This window comes from Simochromis diagramma, unplaced genomic scaffold, assembly GCF_900408965.1.
Source record: "Simochromis diagramma unplaced genomic scaffold, fSimDia1.1 OVJJ01000421.1, whole genome shotgun sequence".
Lineage (NCBI taxonomy): Eukaryota > Metazoa > Chordata > Actinopteri > Cichliformes > Cichlidae > Simochromis > Simochromis diagramma.
The window spans coordinates 4945467-4966069 of record NW_024387250.1 but is presented as its reverse complement, the minus strand read 5'-3'; the positions used below and the strand labels follow the sequence as shown (position 1 = coordinate 4966069).

At 41.1% G+C, this 20603-nt stretch overlaps 3 protein-coding genes across 3 annotated transcripts; 1 reads left to right on the top strand and 2 right to left on the bottom strand.

Moving 5' to 3' along the window:
* Positions 1-29: 29 nt before the first annotated feature.
* LOC120715023 (phosphoglycerate mutase 1-like) lies at positions 30-4617 on the bottom strand. The gene is made up of 4 exons (XM_040001755.1): positions 4338-4617; positions 3390-3664; positions 2615-2795; positions 30-1248 (listed from the first exon to the last, which is right to left on the bottom strand). The coding sequence occupies exons 1-4, from the start codon at positions 4474-4476 to the stop codon at positions 1079-1081; spliced, it is 765 nt and encodes a 254-aa protein (XP_039857689.1). The 5' UTR covers positions 4477-4617; the 3' UTR covers positions 30-1078.
* A 4168-nt stretch (positions 4618-8785) lies between these two features.
* Positions 8786-12610, bottom strand: marveld1 (MARVEL domain containing 1). The gene has a single exon (XM_040001757.1). It carries the CDS (start codon positions 11838-11840, stop codon positions 11355-11357), a length of 486 nt encoding a protein of 161 aa, XP_039857691.1. The 5' UTR covers positions 11841-12610; the 3' UTR covers positions 8786-11354.
* Positions 12611-12786: 176 nt separating this feature from the next.
* On the top strand, positions 12787-16049 carry LOC120715024 (arginine vasopressin-induced protein 1-like). The gene is made up of 3 exons (XM_040001756.1): positions 12787-12997; positions 14094-14457; positions 14541-16049. The coding sequence occupies exons 2-3, from the start codon at positions 14108-14110 to the stop codon at positions 14791-14793; spliced, it is 603 nt and encodes a 200-aa protein (XP_039857690.1). The 5' UTR covers positions 12787-12997; positions 14094-14107; the 3' UTR covers positions 14794-16049.
* Positions 16050-20603: the final 4554 nt, after the last annotated feature.

The window sequence follows — 20603 nt, the reverse complement described above, 5'->3', positions numbered from 1 at the left end:
GGATGAGGAGAAAGAAACACATTAACAAGTGCAATGATAAATCTAGACCTTTTATCTTTATTCCTATGATTCATTTGTCACAATATCATTGTCTAAACAGTGGATTGATCACATGTACGGTGCAAAACACACAGCATAGCACCATTCAAAATGTCAACAAATAACACAGACAGCAACAACATAGGAGACAGCATATATTTCAATCATAGACAAGCAAAATAAGAGAAAAGGACTGTTAGCCTTTCCTTATCATCCCATCCTGCTCTCAAGAGATTGTAACATTACATCCTGTTATTAGTGAAAAGCATGAAATTAATGACCTAGAAAATGACTTCTGTACACTTTGGTGGTGCTATTTATGTAAAAAAAATACGGCAAATCTATATTTAAATTAATTTATAATACCCTACAATATCCCAGTATCCTAGGTCACCCAGAGAAATAACAATGCCATCTTAACAGGTATAATTTCTTAACCGCTGCTAGTCTCTCACCAAAATGAAGTAGCAGTATTGTATGTGAGGCAAACCGAGACCTCATCTCTTCATGTAAATAGTATTGCTAACCTTGGATTTGCCTGCAGCATAAAATGGATACGTGGATTTCAGTCTTTCCTCTGCTTTTTTACTATTTAAAGGCATTCAAATATCACAGCCATTTGCTTAACGATGTCACAGCCAAAGACCTGTTTCATGTAACAACAAAAACAAAGTGTTATAATTCTGTCATTAGTGAAAAAGGACATAAATTACATATTCTAGTTATTGTCTTTTTTGACGGCATTGCTAATTCTCTTTCAATACTTGCACTGTAAAGGTTATAATATAAGATTATAATGTAATAATTAGGCAAAAATATTTACAATCTCTTGAAAGTCATGCCCTCCATGGCTCTAATGTTTATCAGTCATTTACTGTCTACTGCTCCCCTGTACTGTACAAACAGACAGCAAACTACAGTACATTCATCACATATTACAACTCAAAATAAATCAGAATTTAGAGGAAACACTAATCTAAGGCCAGCTGTTAGGGACAACCTGTTCCATCGAACACAAAGGGAGCTTTCATGGTGTTTTTCACTTCTTGGCCTTTCCCTGAGCAGCAACAGCCTCCATGGCTTTGCGTACAGTCTCCTCGTCTCCAAGGAACTGCATTGGCTTCACTGGCTTCAGGTTTTTGTCGAGCTCATAAAGGATAGGGATCCCTGTTGGCAGGTTCAGCTCCATGATGTCTTCATCTGACATTCCTACAAAAAGAACAGACAAAATGTCATTTTGTACAGATATACTGCAATTGCTGACAGAGCGATTGACTACAGGGTACTCCCCAGTTCTCTGTATAACCATATCCTGTTTTGTTTTGATTTTTTCCTCTAGCCTAGGCTTTTAGCTATAGCTATATTCCCTCATTAATGTCTGTTTATTTTATCTTTCGGTCCTTAGGAGCTTATAATAACCAACTAGCCAAGTGGAACACCATTTTGTTTGGAAGGGGGGCCTTAACTTCTTCACCCTTGATGCCTAGGGGGGACCCTTAATTTGCTTTTCTTTTCTTTCATATTTAAAGCCATCCTACAGAACAAAATAGAATAGGTTCGTGAGGGTGCTCTCTACCGATATGGCCTACCAGGGTTGGAAAAAACCCTAACCTATTGTAAAGATCGTCAAAGCACATCCTAACTGATATATAGTGAAGTGTCAAAACTCATCATCAAAGTTACATGGGGAGGAAAGGAGCTAAAATGAAGTGAAGAGACAGTCTAAATAACAGGGATGGCGTCTGTGCTGAAAATGTAAAGCTAATGCAGAAGTACCTTAACTTTAAAATGACTGTAACTGCATAACTGTTTATGCTAAAGACAAAATTCAAATGCTTGTGGAAAGAAGAAAAGACAAGCTTTACGGGGCTATTTAATGTATTATGGTATCATAATGGATTCACAAGGCTATGCTGTCTGAGCACAAACAAACAAAAAAAGAAAAAACAGCTCCACCTAGAGTTTACCATGTGAACTTCACATCACCTTTCCTCTCAAGCATTTGGGCTAGAGAGAAAATCCAACTGTTCCTAAGAAACATTTTGTAGGAATCTTGGTCAATAAAGGGTTAAACGTGCATTCTTCTGGAGGGGGGGGGGGGGGGGGGTGCCCCTATGCTTACAAAAAAGACTTATGTTTACTTATGTTTCAGTAAACACTTTCTTGATGTGTTTCTAGGCTCAGTCGCTAGTTTCAAGCAAATACATAAACATAACATATAAAGTAGAGGTGATTAAGCAGTGAACAGTATGAGAAAATAATGTGTTTTTTGAACATTAAAGCATGAATATATATTTGTGAACCTACCAAGTCAAATTCTGAATTTTAAAACATTTCCATGTGACTCATACTTTTGCATCAGATTTCCGCCGTAACTTACACTATAACCAGAACCCCATTTTAACCCTGCGCTGCAACCTTCTACATGACCTCCTGAGAAATGTAACTACAAGCATACTACGACGTGAATTGCTTGAAAGGTTGTGGTGTAGGGATAAAAGGAGTTTCTGGTTACATCACCAGTTAGGCTGTAGATTTCTCGCAGAAGTCTAAGTGAAGCTTTAGTGTTACTCACCCTCCAAGTGCTTGACGATCCCTCTCAGACTGTTTCCATGGGCGGCGATCAGCACCCGCTTTCCCTGCTTGATCTGAGGGGCAATCTCCTCGTTCCAGAAGGGCAGCGCCCGTGCAATGGTGTCCTTAAGGCTCTCACAGGAAGGAAGCTGGTCGTCAGTCAGGTCTGCATAACGACGATCCTGCAAACATGACAACTTCATTGTACAAACTAAATAACAGAACAAAAAACTGAGATAGCATCTTAAGCTTTATTTTACCCCCCCCCCCACCCAAAAAACCCACGTTTTTTTTAATATTACATTTCAAAAATAGAAAGGAAGACATGAGAAATTTGTTTCTACCTTGACTTGAACTTTGAACCTGAACGCAGAAGAACTCTTTCAGTCATACATTAACTCACACTGAACTTAGCATTAGGCAATAGCATTAAGGCTCCTACTGGCAAATAGTAACCTACTAAGTCTCTGTGGTGGCCATGCTTGATTTTTGCACTGTTGTGGTATTTAAGCTAAGTATGCTGGAGATAAAAAGATTGAGACACATGATGTTAAATCCACTATTTTCTCTCTAAACACTCGTGCCATTTCTGCTGATTTCTCTCATAAAGCTGGTTAGGCCTGAATTCAGAGATATGTTCAAGTCGTGGCTCATTTTTGTTACGTTTGTTTGGAGATACTTGATTAAGAAAGTCAATATGTACAAAACCATTGTTTCTCTCGGACGTCAGCAAAGTTCATTGATTGTGTTCATGCACTGCCAATATGATATCTTACCTTGCTGATGATAGTATAGTAGTCGTGGTCTGGACCCATGGGAGGAGGTGGGATATCAAATGAGCGCCTCCAGACCTTCACCTGAGCCTCTCCGTGCTTGGCAGCAGTCTCTGCCTTATTTAGCCCCGTCAGGCCTCCGTAGTGACGCTCGTTGAGCCGCCATGTCCGATGAACAGGCACCCACATCTGGTCAATGCTGTCCAAAACCAGCCACAGTGTCCTGATGGCCCGCTTCAGCACGGAGGTGTAGCAAATGTCAAACTCAAAGCTAGCATCTGTGAGATTCATAGAGTGTGAGACACTGGAGGGGTTTTTTTTTGTCTGGTAAAATATATATTTCTTGCATAGTTGTGTAGTTATTACATTTCTTCACTCTGCTGTCTATGAATAACACCCGGAATAATGCCAATGATGGTATATAGAGAGATAAGCCTGTATCTCAGGCCTTGCAGAAATTACATTTAGGATTGCTCAGAGCTCAAGGTGATGTCTCCAATATGCTTCTGCAGTCAAAAACCTCAACCTCATAATAAAAGGTATGGTGCATATAACAATGAAAAGCATCTAATTATAACACAATGACCGCTGTTTGGTATGACTGCACGGAAAAATGACTTGACTATTTTGGTTGGGGCTCAGAAGTCTAGCTATTATTGAGCCGTAAAAGAAATTAGGTCTTCTGATTGAAGCTGGGTGAAAGAGCCAGTTGCATGAACATTTAACTAAATACATTACTTTGCAAGGTTTTTTTTTTCTCTTTGCTCTGCAGGCCTTTATTATTTCTGTTGCAATGCAGCCACATAAAAGCATCGCCTCAGCACGTCTGCACACGGTCAGGGGGCGGTATATGACCCGATGCGCTCAGAGTATGCGATTATGCAATTGCTAGTTGCCGAGAGCGCGATACCACACGGAATGAAGGAAGACTTCACATCGGTTCGTCCTCACCTTTTAGGGCCTGTCCTCCTCTCTTCGCCTCCTTTTCACCTGTTTCGCTCAGATCTGCATCAAACCACCCACAGAAGCGATTCTCCTGGTTCCAGTTGCTCTCTCCGTGACGAATCAGCACTAATTTGTAGGCTGCCATGAGTGATACAGATATGTCTCAGCCGATTGCTTCAGTCAATGAAAACTAGTTAGTTTAAGTATTTTTTTGAAGGATGCTGAGGATGCTGAATCTATACCCCCCAACTCCAGAGACATAGACGACTCCACTTGCTGCTGTCAAACCGTTTTATCCCTTGGATTGGCTACTCCCCCACTTCCTGGTTTTCAGACCCAATGAGGCTCAGCAGAATGATGTTTATCAACCAATGGGCGAGGTGGGAGTGAACGGTGGAGAATCTCCGACCTTCATGTTGTACATTGTACTCTATTGATTTTCTTTAGGCTGTTTGTCTTTTCAGCAGTATCTATCTATCTATCTATCTATCTATCTATCTATCTATCTGGCGATTAGTTCATACTTTACAATACATATTTTATATTTGAAATATGAATATATTTAGATTATATTTTATGGGTATAGTGTAAGAAAGCAGCATGTAAGAAAGGTAAAGAAGTTAATTCTCTAATGGACATTTGCATTTGTAATAATCCAGTTGCATCTCTATTTTACCTGTTTGTGCTTTGCCTATAACTGTTGCTACTGCTTACTGAAATGGCTATTATACATTTAAAATCTATTGCTATCAATACCCGTTTCATATTTAATTTTTTCCTTAGACTCTATTAGAAGTATTGCATAATTTGTTGAGCTGTCTTCTCATTGGTTGCATTTCACAAACAGAAAGTTTGAACAGCAATTGGATATAGATGCTATGCCACTGAGTGCCTGGCAACCAAATTAGTAACAGCCCCTCTTATTTTCCAGCAGAGATTACAGATATTATTTCTATATTTGATTACTTTATTATTTGTTCATCTGTAATATGAACACCCACCTCAGTAATTGGTATAATTTTTCATGATAGGAAATAAAGAAATGGTAAATGGCCTGTATTTATATAGCGCTTTACTAGTCCCTAAGGACCCCAAAGCGCTTCACACATCCAGTCATCCACCCATTCACACACTGGTGATGGCAAGCTACATTGTAGCCACAGCCACCATAAAGAAAAGCTTAACAGTTCCCTTTAAAGTGTGGGGAAATGACCAGGATCACCCCTGTGACACTGAAATGTAATAGTTGTGTATTTATAGAGAGATTCTTAAGAACTAAAAGGTTAAGTAACCGCGTTTGTAAGAAAAGAGCAAAATAAAACAACAAAAAGGAGCTGATATGAGAGACGGGTTGTGTGACATACTGAATAAAATCTCATGAATAACAAATAAAATCAGAATCTAAGTAATGTCTGACTTATCTGGCAAGCATAAACGTCCAGTGAAGAAACTTCACTTTTGTCCAGCTTCAGATTTAATATCAAATGTTTTACTGCAAACCTGACGAAACACAGTATATTTATAGTCGTATACTCCGCTTTTGTGCAAATCCTGATAACCAGCCATTTGTGACGGTGTTTCAAAGAGTTCCTTATCATGTCTGGAGTCTTGGGTGCCAAGAGTTGGATGTTCAGCCAAGTTGAGAAATCAGTGACACTCAGCAGTCACTGGTTCTTTCAAGTTTTTATTTAATACATTGCTGCATCAATGTTTCTCCTCTTCATTTCATTACAACCATATGTTGCAACTAGAATTGTTAGACTTGGATCAGTAAATGGGACTTTTCCCCTTCATCCACTGTTACATCTTACTTTTGACAGATATTTTGCTACATTTTTTAAAGCAAAGTCTTTATGAGTGGTAAACAAATGTTGGTATTTTGATTGTGTTGTCACTTTTAATCTTCTGGTCATGCTCTAGATCTAAACTAATCCAAAATGGCCTTTGCATTACTTCTTAGAAATTTCCAGTGAAGCTAGTCAGCCCCAAGAATGGTCCTCTTTGCTAAATATGGACTTGTGTGTTCTGATGTTATCTTTTACAATACTGCAATACTACTGAGTATTCAGTGAGCAAATTGAGGAACAGCATTTTTTGTGCATGTGAAGAGTGTCTGAAAGCTGACTTACTGAAACAAGCCTCTGATGAGTCAATGAAAACCACATGGATATCATCAAAAACCTTCAATGTAAAGAGAACTCAAGAAAACTGATCTTTTGTAGAAGAATAAGTAGGTCAACTGATGAACAAGAAATAGTACATATCTGTAATATTTCTCTTAATGTCTCTTAATAGTCTTGAAAAGGACAAATGAGAGTAATACACTGACTCGCCACTTCATTAATTACACCTTGCTACTGCAGGGCTGGACCCCCTTTGCCATTGACAACAGTCAAACAATCCATTGTCCCACTGCAACCCTCTCATGACTCTCAGTGGCTGTGGATGGGACAGCTATGAGAAATACTCATTTGAATGCTTTGTCCCAATTGTGCCTCCTTGTGGGTAAAATTAGTCCTTGCTTGCAGTCGCAGAGGATGCCTGGATCATAGCAAGAATTTGTAACAGTGTGTGAAAAGTTGTGCGTTACACATAGATTTTAGACATGTAGAGATTTGTGGTGCAGTTGAATCTATCAGAAACAAGTCAATGTGTGACAATCTAAAGTTTAAAATTAAAACAAATATTTCTTTTTTTCTTGTGTCATGTCCTCAGGCACATTTGTTTTAAACACATTGAGGGGATATGGGTTGAAAGAGCTATTTGCTGTTTTTCCTTACAACAGCAGTGTGATGTAACAAAAAGTGTTTGGATCTCTTTGTGTGAAGACTGTGCTTGGGTAAACTTGAGCTGGGAAACAGTTCAGAGCCATGTGAGCTATTAACAAGGACTCCATGATCCACGCTTGGAAGGAATGTTTGTTTTACATCCCAGAGTGCGTCTGTGTACACAGCACATAAAGAGTTTTGGGGCACAGGAAAAATAATCATCTTTGACATTAAGTTTTAATGACGAACGAATGAAGGGTGAATAATGTAAGTTGGAAATAAGAATCATTAAATGTCAGACAGAAAATTTGCCATTTTATCCACCCAGTGACGCAAAAAACTTCACCACACCCTCCCCTTTTTCCTGACACATTCACTCTGTAACACACTCAACATCTTGACTAAGGACTGGCAGACTGAGGAGGGAAGCTGTGGTATTTTCAAGGCTATAAATAGCAATTATCCTTTCCCACCACTCGCTGACATTCCCTTCGCACAACACATGAACACTGCGAACATTCAGAAATTGTCTGGGCAAAAACTGCTGTAACAGATATAAGAATAAGAAATCCCAGTTACCATAGGAAACCAGAAACTGAAACATAACTGGCAAACAAACCTTCCATGCCCAGAACACTGTGCTGATTCATGCCTTACACAGACAGGAAATGTCAATCTCAGATTCTTGCTGGGAACTCAAAGACGTTTTTGCACATCTCCCCCCCCCCTGCTCATTCACTTGTTCAGTTGGGCTCCATTTGGTTTGTCAGCCCCTCTTTCCCTCTCTGCAGTGGTGGAATGTACGTCTCAGCACTTGCCGATTAAAATGTGCTTAACAGGGCACGGCTGTGTGCTTTTGTCAGTGTTTTCATGTTTCATCTGAGTACACGTAACCTCCCCAAGTGAGACAGGATGTCTGCCAACAGGAAATAAAGAGCCAAACAAACTGATAGGACACACGGGTAGGACAGAACACTTCCAGTGGGAGTTACCCACCAAGAATTTGGGTCGCTAGGAACACGGAGGACCTCTTCCAGTCTTGGAGTTGGCTCTTACTGCTAAAAAATACAGCGTCATAGGCCACCAGGTCTGGTTGGTGAAATGCTTTGCCAAATCATCTACTGGGATGAAGATCAGGACTAGGCTCAGTAAAAAGAGAAGGATGTGGTTTTAAAGTGAATGTTTCTTAAATGTGAACATTTCCATTTGAATAATGCTGAGCATGTATAAATCCCAAAATGTTCAAAAGATGGACGCATGTTTATTTCAAGTCTGTCTTAAAATTATACAGAAGGTATTTCGATCACTTCTTATGTTCTCGGTTCCGCTTGTCCATAATCATCCTGACCAGATGTCAATGTAAGGCATCAGGGACAGAATTTCAATCAATTTTTTAAAATCACTCATCATATGATTATATGTTTCCTCCCATATTAGAGGAAACAGCTCTACTCACCGCTTTTGTGGACAGGAAGCAACAAAACTGCTTCCACTGCATGTGTGGAATTTTCAAAATAAGAAAATGTCTCCAAATGAAAATCAAAGAGAGGTGATACAGTTCCAAATGGTGTGCTGTTCCTTTTAAATTTAGCCAGACTGAGCCTCCTGTTCATCTAACCTGTTAAATACTGTACGTCTGGCAGTATAAAGTTTTGTTTTTAAACAAAAAAACAAGACAGTCTTGGATTTGGTCTTCTTACCAGTGATTTAATTACAACCATAAGACATAGTCATGTCATTGTTATCCATTTTTGGCCTCATTGTTAGATCAATAAAGTTTTTCTGTGACATCAGTCCACGGCTGCAGTTTGTAACAGGGTGCTGTGCTTCCAAGGAGAGGCAGAGGAACTCTTTATAACTTGGTTGCTTGCAAAAGGGTGGGAGAGCGCACGCAGGCATACAGGAAACGTCTCTTTGGTCGACTTGCCAGAAAAAATATCACACAGTTGGCACTCCAGGGTATGGTCTGACTCTATATGTACTATGTGTCTGGGTTTTCTTTTCGCCCCTTGTAGCAAACAAAAAAAAAACCCCAAAACAACAACCTCGCCCTTGTTGCACCAACACCAGTAAGTTTCCAGTCTCACTACCTGTGATTAAATGGGTTCATTGTTTGCACAATCGATGTAATGTTTATGAAATAAACTCACAATGAACTCATTCACAAAACACAAGATCTTTAAACTGTGGTCAGTGAATAACGAGGGGCCTGTAAATGTGGTCAAATTTAAAGGTTTAAATGTGGAGACTCCTTTTGTGGCCTTAACTGTGAGCGTCCACCGTCACCGTGAGTCATCCAAAACTTGAACTGACTCTCCGTGGGTACTTTCAGTATCAAACCGAAGCCATGGTTTCGGTTTGATACTGCTTTGTTTAAAGTGGGCTGTTATGTGCCGTCTCTATTTGGTTGTATACAACAGTGCTTTCCCACAGGCGCCGACACGTGGACAGGACGACACTCCTGATCTCAGAGGGGGAAGGGAGGGGTGCATGTGTGCGTGTGTGGAAGGGGGGCTCCTTCCCTCCTTTAGAAGCACTAGATTTATATCCTGATGCTCCAGCTGGTTAATGTTAACCCTTTCACTCCGGAAATTCTGGCCACAGATGTTTCCCAAAATCAAAAGCATTTTTTCCAGCTCTTTTTCAGATAATAATTCAATTGTACTGCTGATCTATAATCCATTAACTGCATGGCTGTTGCCTTTATTCTGGCACTTGATGCTAAAATTTGGAGCGGTAATAATACAACATTTCATCCTTGCGCTCCTCTCCAAGAAAAACTCATCATGGTTTGTTGCCAGTATGCAAGGCAAAAAAAAGTAAAGTCCAAAAAAGGAAAAGTGTGTGTTTGTGTTTTTTTAACTACATATCAGCAATGAGGATGCAGCATATCAGTACAAATCAGCCTCTTTTGAATAAAGGTGGTCAAAAAGTTGCCAGAATGTAGTTTTAGGTGCTGTTCAAGCAACTTGTCTGTAGCATGTTTTTAGGAACTGTATGCTGACTGGAATATATGAGACATCAAATCATCTTCTAACTCACTGGGCTTTATTTTCATTGGCTGAATGTTAGCCCACCTCCAGAACCCCAACAGACTGTTCCGGTAAGAACAAGCCTCTTCCCAGATTATTGTTCACGCGAGACTAAACACACGCACTCAGACATCTTTTGCAAAGTAGGATAACTCCCAGACAACTCTATCCTACAGCGCATGCATTTTGTTTGCGCCCCTTCGAATGAGTCATTTTACTTCAAGAAGCACATAGGTCTAAGGTTTGATGTCTTTCATGTGGTTTTGTGGCATAGCATGTAAATGATCCCTGCTGATTGGCCGACGCTTTAATCTCCTGAAAGGAAGTTCCATTGCTGTTCAGCTCTAATTATGTGTTTCATTTAAAAAAGAAAAAAAAAGACCACAAAAGGCTTGGTGCTGTGTGTGCTCTTCATCCAGTTTTGTTTCCAGATTTAATTAAAACAATGTCCTGAAGCAGCTTATCTGAAAGCACTGATACACGATCACAATGAAAGAAAGAGCTCACTGACTGACTAGTCTTTATTATAAAAGCCTATTTTTTGCTCTTTGGATTTTTACACAATGAACTGTTGATAAAGGTTTTTGTTCAGCATACACACTGTAGCACCAGTCACATCTGTGTTGTGGAGTTGTTGTTATCACCTTGTTGTTGAGTATACAGCATTCGGACAGAAGGCACTGATTTAAACAAACAAACAAACAAACAAACAGATTTTTCAGTCCAACCTTTTAGTAAAAAATAAGTAAACATAAAAATATATTTAAAAAGGTAATGAAAATAAACCCCTGTTAAAACAACTGTAGCAATTCTATTTAAAAAAAGTTTAAGGTGGACTGTTAACCAGTATCAATAGTAATCTGCAAAATGTAGGCTATGTTAAGGCCATTTCACTGTTACCACTAAATATACTGCTAGGCCACAATAACAAGTCCATACATTATTAATATTATAAGAGTCTTCATAACTACATAGGCTATTGTTGAGTTTAACAAGGAGACAATACACGGCACTTAGCCACCATACCAACAGGTCTCTTTCATGTTAGTAACCATCAAACACACACCGAGAAAACGGTGGCCGATCCTGTTTCACCACCACCGTGGATTGTTAAGAGAGAGGAGAAAACAGAGATTAGAGTAACCGCTGAGTGAAATTACAGTGACGTTAACTATTCCTCATCTTGCCATGACCACCCTTAAGCTTCCACGCTGCTCAACAGTTCACCCTCTTTGACACTTTCTGCACGCTCCAAAAATAACGGACAGGAGGTAAGCCAGCCAGCAGAAGCAGGCGAACACAGCGGCTGTCAGGTAGACTTTGTACAGACATGGATGCATGTACTGAGGCAAGTTGCAGAATGAGTTTCGATTGGTATTGTAGATCATGACGCCAATGGCCGGCAGGTAGAGCACCGCGGCGACCACGTCGTGCGCCAGGTTGGTGCACGACCAGCGATCCCCTCCCAGCAAAGGCACGAGGTCCTGCTTGTCCAGCAGGGTGAGGAAGAAAAGGGCCAGGGTGAGGAGCCAAAAGAAGACAGCGACGAACAGCACGAAGTGGATAGACCCCCCGTATTTGTTGGCGGCGATGGTTACCCACAGGCAGGCTCCGAACACGATCTGCAGGATCCGCGTAATTCCCATAAAACTCCTGAGGAACTTCAGGATGTTCCCCCTCACCTGCGGCTGGGGAGGTTGGGGTGGCATCGTTCTCTCTCCTCCTCCGGTCACTCTCGGTCCACTTTTTCCCGTACAGGGCGGGTGCTTTTTTGCCAGCTGCAAACAGCTGGGGAAAAGATGGGCAAAGTGTGAAAATAAAAGGCCTGGAGGGCCGGGCTTCTGGTGGGACAAAAGCGGGTGAGTGTGGGGTTAAAAAGGAACTCTCTGTTCTTTCCACAGCTCCGGAGTTTTGAAATGATAAACCTTCTTGTGTGTTTCGTCTTTTCCGTTTTTCCTCCGTTGAATGTTGCATCTGTGTAGGGGGGCTGGGAGATGGATAGGGGGTGGCCTGTAATTCAAAGCCTGCTCCTCCTCTGCTGGACTGAACGAACACTTCACCCATCCGCTGCTAGATTCCTCGTGTAGTTCCCCTTTTTATATACCAGTGTGACGGAATGTATAACATGCATGTACAAACATCAAACCTCGACGCTTCAACTTTAGAGCCAAGAAACTTTAGTTTCTTTCGGCTGAAAAATCCATGCCTCGATTCCAGGAGGAGACACACATCCCTTTGGGATTGCGTCAGGAAGGGCATCCGGTCTAAAATCTGCCAGATCAAAATATAGGCTACCCGTTGTGCCAAGCCCTTGTTTAATAGGTAACCAGCGGGAAGCGCTTATTTTTCTTCTTTATTATCAAGATGTGGCATTGTTCTCCACTTTGCCTTTCCGCTCTAACATGCCATGATAATACACCGTCTGTTCGTACAGCACCAGTGTTTATGAGCCCCCTGCGTCACTGTGTTTACGTGTGTAAGGCGCAGGATTATCACATGTTGCTTCTTTCTCGCATAATTGACAGATGCTTCTCGTGCCAGCCAGGCTCATTGACGTCAATGGATTTCAGTGCGCACGCCCTACGTGGCCAATAGGCGGGACCAATGACATGTCCCACCCAGTTAAAGCGGGTATTGGTGGAGCGAAAACGTTGACCAGGCCCAGACAGGCTGGAGTAGAATATACTTCAGATCTTATTTGTGATTGACAGCCAGACCGAGGACACTTAATGATCGCGGAGGCTGGGCAAACCCGGTCCTGCAGCGGCTGGAGTAGTTTTGAGTGGAATAGCACACCGATGAATACAAAGCAGAGAAAGAGAGAGATGCGATAGAAGAAAAGTGAACATTTCGGTGTCATCTCCGGGTAAGCAGAAGCTTTTTTATTGTCCACATGACTCTCATGAGATTCTTGTTTGCTGCCTTTTGCCCACAGGGCAGCGAACACAGCGCGGATTAGGGCTATTACTTTTTATTCTCTGCATGCATGTTGCTTTATTTTATTTTATTTTTATTTTTTTAAAAACAAGGTTATTTCAAGAATCAACTGAACTTTTTCCAGAAGCGTTCATTTTGAAAGCGACCCGGTAGGTTGTCTGCACCAGTGATCCGCAGCTGTTTGTTATGCAAACAGTAAACGCAGCTAGGGGAATGAAAGGAGAAGTCAGTGACGTTTGGGTTGGTGTAACCTACTTTTAAAGCGAACGCTAAACAGCTCTGTAGATGTGCGACATTGCGTTAAAGCCGCACACCGCAGCGTCAGTGTTTGGATGTCATGCAAAGTAGCTTACAATGTGAATTCTTGTTTATAATTTGGCTGTGATGACACACGCTCACAGAGCACAGGAAACTGTCCGAGGCTTCTACGGTTATGAAACATGTAGAACAAAATAGTTAATGTGTAACAGGGAAAGCAGACGTGGACCTTTACAGAATGAAACTTGGTTCATAGAGTGTGGGGAATTTCCTTCCTGGCCAGGAGCTGATACATCTGAGACATTAATGTACATAAATAATGCTGGACTTAAACAGAACAAATGCAGGCTGGATTAAACAAGTAATTCTATTAGATGGATTACAGATGAAAGCTGTGCAGGAAGGCGGTAAGTACACCTTTATTGAGGTCACTGAAGTGAGTGCTCTGACCCATGATCAGTCATGACCTTGATGACTTATCTATCTGGTAGTATCCCACTCAGAAGCTCACTGTATGTGAAAGCAAGACAAGGTTACCATCTGCAGTCTAATGGGCTTTGACGTGCAGCCTGTCACTCACTTCCTAAAGAAGGATTATAGAATCAAACTTCAAGACTCACAGCTGACTGCCAGGTGCTTTGACAGCTGTAGATTTCCACCTGGCATGACCATTGTGTTGTTGTTGTTGTTTTTTTAAATCAAATATGAATTTAAGAACCTAAGCACCCTTCATGTCAGAGCTGAAACTCTCCGTTCCTTCTCCACAGCATAGACCCCGTGTATGCCACCTTTGCCTGTGTTTCTCTGGATGGATAGTGGACCCGCCTCACCTTCTTCCTCCATGTTGGCGGGCCGTTCCACATTGTGGCGTCTGTCTGAGAGGAGGAGCAGAAAGGCTGGGTCAGCGAACATTTTCAGCAATGTGAATCTGTGGCAGCTCCAGAGGCTCTTCAGGGCAGCAGGGGACCAGGATGCTGAGCAGAGGGCCCAGTTAATTTGGGGCCACGGAGATGAGGCTGAACTTGCTAAGGCCTTAATAGGACTGAGGGCCCGAAGCCACCACAAAGGGCTAAGGACTAATGGAAGGGATGTGTTGGGCACACACTGGCTGCGTGCCTTCAGCCACCTCAGGTAGAAACACTGCTAACCTAACACATATTCAAAAAACTCAACCTTTCAGTTACGTGAATCTGAAAGGAATTTTTGTCTCTCAGGATTGGGGAGAGCTCACCAAGCAGCCAGGGGAAAGATCCCAGCGAGGAGAGTGATTCTGAGGCAGGAGCACAGAGCAGTCCAGAGCCCCGAAGACACACCTCAGTAGGAACAGGAAGAGTAGGGTCCTCAGTGGTACTAAATGAGAGCCAGGACCCTGCAATGACACCCGAGAAACCAGTCAGATCCAATTCAGTACTGAGAAGAGGAGGGGAGAACAAACCAGAGAGATACCTACACCGAATACTCCACTGACTTCACAGTCAAAACTGGAACGGGGTTGAAATATAACACAGGCACAGATAAGGCAGTGGCAGTTTTAGGTGGAACTAATAACGGAAAAGTTTCTCATAATACCAAAGTGTCTTATTGGCAGGATCTGCCCTGTGGCACACCTGCACTACACATCCACTTGAACATTTCAGCACAAACCTGTGACTGGTTGAAGGTATCTCACACCTTTTTACAGTGAATGGCTCTCCATAACTGCCTTGTGTTTTCTTAAATGCATCCTACCAGCCACACTAACCAGGCACACTGACAATTTGTTATTGCTGATATGAGTTTAAGTGGTTTCCCTTTAGAAATCAGTATCCGGACAACCCGTTATAAAACGATTGAACTATATTGCAAAATCACACTTTCGGTACCAACAGAAGGCATATGTATTTCCATATTATATACTTTATGTATGCACACGTGTTTATATGTTTGTAATTTAGCTTGGAAATATGTTAATGTTCAAATTTTGTATTTACACTAACCAATGCTGAAAAAGGAAAATGTCACACAACCAAGATCAGGTGCATTTTACCCCCCATGTTCCGGAGTCATGAGTGTGGTACATTACACTACATTATAAATATTATGAAAAGTAGGAATAACACTGGACTCACGTCATTGAACAGAGTGAATGAGTCAAATGTTACATTGACTGAACTGCTCCACCAGTTTATCTTGTCCTTGGTTTGTGCTTCAATAAGCAGAGATAAGTACAGAATGCATAAGTTGTTTAATAAGTCTGACAACACAGAAATTAGGTAAATAGAAAGAGGAAGGATGCTTGAGTGTCTAGATGGTGGAATAAAAGAGATTTAGAGATGCAGGTTGGATAATCAAAGGCTTAAAAGAGTGAATGAAGCATATACATTAAAAAGTAGCCACAGCAGACTGATTAGCTCACATATAGCGCTACCAGAAACAAATCAAGAGGCACATTCTGGAGGGAGTGGTTAAGCAGATCAAAGCATAAATAATAGAATAAAGAGCAGGGATTCCCAGTGTATTGAATAGAATTTTCACCAAAGCTTCATTTGTTTAAAGTGTCAGGTAGTCAAAAATAATACATTTTGAGTGCAATGCTCACTGTGCAGGGAAAAGCAAACTTGAAAAAGCAATGTTTAAGCTCACAGTGTGAAATCCCACTGTGCCGATGAATATAAAACCTCGTCAGATGGCTGGAAACTGAAATTGTCATTTTTGATTTTTAGTAATAAAGTCTTTGTATTTTCTCTCTGGTGTATTTGTGTATTTGTGAAAGCAGCGTTCACGACTTTCAGTCACTAGATGGCGCCAAAGGGTTTACTTTGTGGTTAAAGCGCTGTATTGAGCATGGTTATGTCGCTCATACTTTCATTGCATATTAAAATTTTCATGAACTTAAAGGTCAGACTAATTTTATTAGACAAACAGACAATCCTGTTTCTCCAGTCTTTAATAAGGAGTATCCAAGTGTTAGGGCAGCAGTGCTGGTGTGTACGTCTGTCTATGCTTCAGTTTATTTAAAAAAAAATCTACGTCATTCATTTTCTCAACAATTTAAAAGAAGAAAGAAAAATTGACATGTGCCCATGAGACTTTGTTTTTTTAATCCATCCCACCACCCAGTGTCTTTGTGCTCACACAGATACCACAGAGTAGTACAGGAAGGACTTTATCTTCCAGATTGTGTGAAGGATCACATTTACTCTGTATCCACCAGATGTCCTCTTCGCCTCCATTTCCCCCCTAACTCCTCCTGAGGCAAAACTGAGGCATCTATGGGGCTGCTTCATAGGAGCTGAAACCTCAGCTGACTCCTCAGTACAGAGAAAGCAGGAGTCTGGCTCAGAGTTAATCCTCTCTTCGGTGAACTTCTCACCTTGTTGTACTAAAATGAGCTTATTGCACGGAAAATTTTAGTGCCCATACAAGTTTTCTTAGCTTTTCATTTAGTACCTAAATCTTATGACTGTATAGGGAAGGTGGAATGATGATCCAGCATACAGCTGCCGTTAGATTTAGTGTTTATGGTCACATCTATAATTTCTCTGCAGAATGAGCACTTCTGTATTCTTACTTAGGTATGATTTAAAAGCAGAGCCCTAGCGTGGCATTTGAACACAGTGGAAACCCTGAAACTGAATTAAATATCAAAATCGGTCTTAGGTATGGCGGGTTGGCCAAATAGGGTCTAGTGAAAACTAGAATTGCAACCATTTTAAATAAGTGCACCAGGATCCAGTCTTTGATGCTAAAGAGGTAGCAGCGTAAAAAATAATGGATCAGAACCCCAGAAATCACTTCACTGCTTAGAGAAATGAATTAAATTGTGCATTGAGATGTTTGAATTTGGTATATTTAGCATCTAAATCTAGGTTAAATTTTAAAAGAGTTGCAGAACACAATTAATCATGCTGACATCTCTATTTCTGTGCTAGTTATTGCAATGCTGTACACAATAGCAATGTGGTGGCAAAGTCGGATTCCTTTGTGGTATTGTTTCCTTTTAGGCAACATGCACAATGAGCGGTTTTCTAAGTTATGTGCATATAAATGAAACATCTTTAAGCTCCCTAAATTCTGAGTCAAATTCAACGGCTAATGAAAAATAACAGAGAAAAGGCTTTTCTGTGCAATGTTTCAGGGCATTTGCAAATGGCATGTATTTTTGGCCCTCATTCCAAAACCGTACACAGCGTGTTGAGGTTTATATTATGCATTCAGCTGACTTATCTCCAATGTTTGTACAGTCAGGTATTCTCATATTTAGCAGTCCACCCAAAAGCTGTTCAGTCCACAAACATTTTTATGTGCACTCTGATCCTTCTCGGTATTTATGAGAACTCTCTGTTGCTCCATTTCAGTTACAAATTGCGCATAACTGGGTGCACACTTGAGAGTTTCCCCTTTAAAGCTGGACTTCCATCACTGATATTGCATCTCGATGCAATCCTGTTTTGTGATGATCATGAGGCGGATTTACCTGCAACCTGTCTTCTATATCCCCTAAACACCTTTCTGATGCTTCTCCAGGAGAAACCCAGATTTCAAATCTGTTGCCCGTTTTTCTGCATTGCTTTCCAGACATTTTAGTGAAGAAGAATCAACTCAAAGCTGATGACAGATGAAGAAAGAGAAGAGTGACAGCTGCATGGAGAGCGCGGGGAGCAGGTCTGATTTTCAAAAGGAGGAAAACAAGCTTTTTTTCTCTCTATTTTTGTGTGTCTACGTGTGTGTGTGTGTGTGATTGACAATGGAAATGGTATGGAGGTTTAGCAAAGGCATAGATCTGAGAGTTGAATGTGTCCCTGCTGCATTATAATTAGAGCACGGAACAGTAATTAATGAAATGATATATACAGTACATGCTCCTTGTGCTCTGATAATAATCCCTAACACACACACGCGTGTGCATGCGCGCACACGCGCGCGCGCGCGCGCACACACACACACACACACACACACACACACACACACAACACCTCTGTGCTGCACTTCGTCTTTGTTCACAGAAGAATCACACAACACTGCGGCACGACGTTCATTGTTATTCCTTCCTCTGTGTCAGTGTGCGCCTTTGCTCTTATGCTCGATACTGTACCGCCAAACGCTCTCGTTGGCTTCTGCAGTTTCTAAACACAGACATGGCACTGTCTCCCTGCTCCCTTTGAGCTGAACACAAAACATCACACATGATTCAACAAAAGTGTCAGCTAGCGCCTTTTCAGTTTGCTTAATTTAAAGGGACTCGAGTAACATAAACACTTTCTGTAACCTTTAGAAATGAAAGCTGCTTTATTGAAGTGGAAGACAGATCATTTTTCTGAAACCATGAAAAGAAAACTCGATGTGCGTGCCGAAGCGCTGGTTGTGAATTGAGAGTTCAACCTTCCTCTCTGGTCACTTATATAAAATGGACTTCAGCCTCAATGCCTTCATTTCATTTGCTCAAGGTCAAACTGCTTTCCACATCTGAGACCTTTTGGTCCGTCTTCATGCTTTGCTGCCTGCAGGGCTGTTCTCGACTGTGGTGAAACGTGCAAAGTCAACTTCACATCACATCATATAATGTTGCATTGCCCATACCGGCAGCCTGAACAGTTCAGAGCAGCAGGGCATAGAATAGATTTTCAAAGCATCCTCATACCTGAGTAGCTAAGGTCACATATCAGGTGACTGTGCTGCTCCTTTGTTCTCTGTCCTTCTTCTGAACCCTGATTACACGCAATAATATTATTTTGTTTATAGTACAGCTTGTTTATATATCTCCAAAAGCCCAAATCTGGAAGAGTTTCTGTTATAGTTGTCTGTTTTAGGTTCGAATTAATATGCAAACAAGCATTATCAGGAAACAAATAAGTGATTCAATGAAATTTTAATGAGGTATTCTCTATATTGGTTCAGTAGTGTATGAAATGAAAACAATATTTCTCACGTATCTCACATTTTAAAAGTATTTCTCACTCACTGTTTTCCCAGGATTTTGGTGCTGTGTAAACACGTCTGCCTAAGTGTGTCATTGCTGGTTGGAGATTTAGTGTGACATCCAGTGCGACGGTGAGATAGAATGAGTGAGAAAAATGCATTACATACCTGTAAAACCTATCCCGTTTGTGTATCTTGCTAGTGGGGCCTGCTGTATTTGCAATCTCTGCATCCAAAAATGAAATTTTAAGCTTACGTAAGAGACCGAGCACCTCACATAAGTGACTGAAATGACAGAACTTGGAAAAATTCTAAGAGGATAATAATGGTGCAGATAATGGCAGCACAGAGGAGTCTTCATATAAGCAGAGTATATGATTTACGGCTGGGATGGTGCTACTCGAGCTAGAAAATGGCAGAATACACTTTAAATCACTTAGTGCCTGAGCCGTACCACTTTTAGTTCAGGAGGTTTGCAGGAAATTTGCCTTTGTAGTTCCAAGAGCTGGTCACAACACAAATAGCAGTGCAGCGTGATTTTAGTTAAATGCAAACTTCATCACTTGGTGTTTTAGTGGCAATTAAAACCATTAAATGTTAAATAGTTATTACTCTATGTGCATGCAAACATTGCCAGTGGATTCAGTACAACCTGTGTGAGAGAACACAGGAGAAAACTCTCACGTCCCCGCGACTTGACAATCACGCAACCTTAATTTATTCGGAGATCTGGTTTATTGTGATTTGTAATAACAGCATGTGCAAATAAAGATCAGACTATTAAAGTGGGACTAATTTTATATTAGCATGTATCACTGAGTTGGAACTAAGAGGGAAGGCACATCGGAATAATTGAGTTTAAAAGAGACCTCTGAGCCAGTGACACACTATATACACAGCAACTTTGCTTACCGCTTTCTTCTGTAACTCAGACATACTCACGTATCACGTATGGAAACCCTGTGCTTTTGCTCTCACACGTGCACCGACATGCATGGGTGCTCAAACTTAAAATTATGCATCTAAGGCCCTGAAGAGAGTTTGGTCTTCCTCAAGCTGGGTGATATGTGTTACACATGTGACAGAACACAGCATAGGGCAGGACAGCAGTTTGTTCAGTGACCTTTTTTCAAATTTCACAGAGTCTGTCACAGCTCAACACAACCTCAGGGACGGAGATACTATCTAGCATTAAATGCACAGACGTAAACACACATATGTGGCCGTGTCCTCACAGACCAAGCCAAAGAAACAAACAAACAAATAAAACCCCCCAGAAAGACACAAATTCAACAACATGAAGAGGAATACTAAAACACCTCTGCAGTGCTTCATTGTGTGTGATAATATGAGTTTAAAGGGGGAAGTGGTGCTGAATA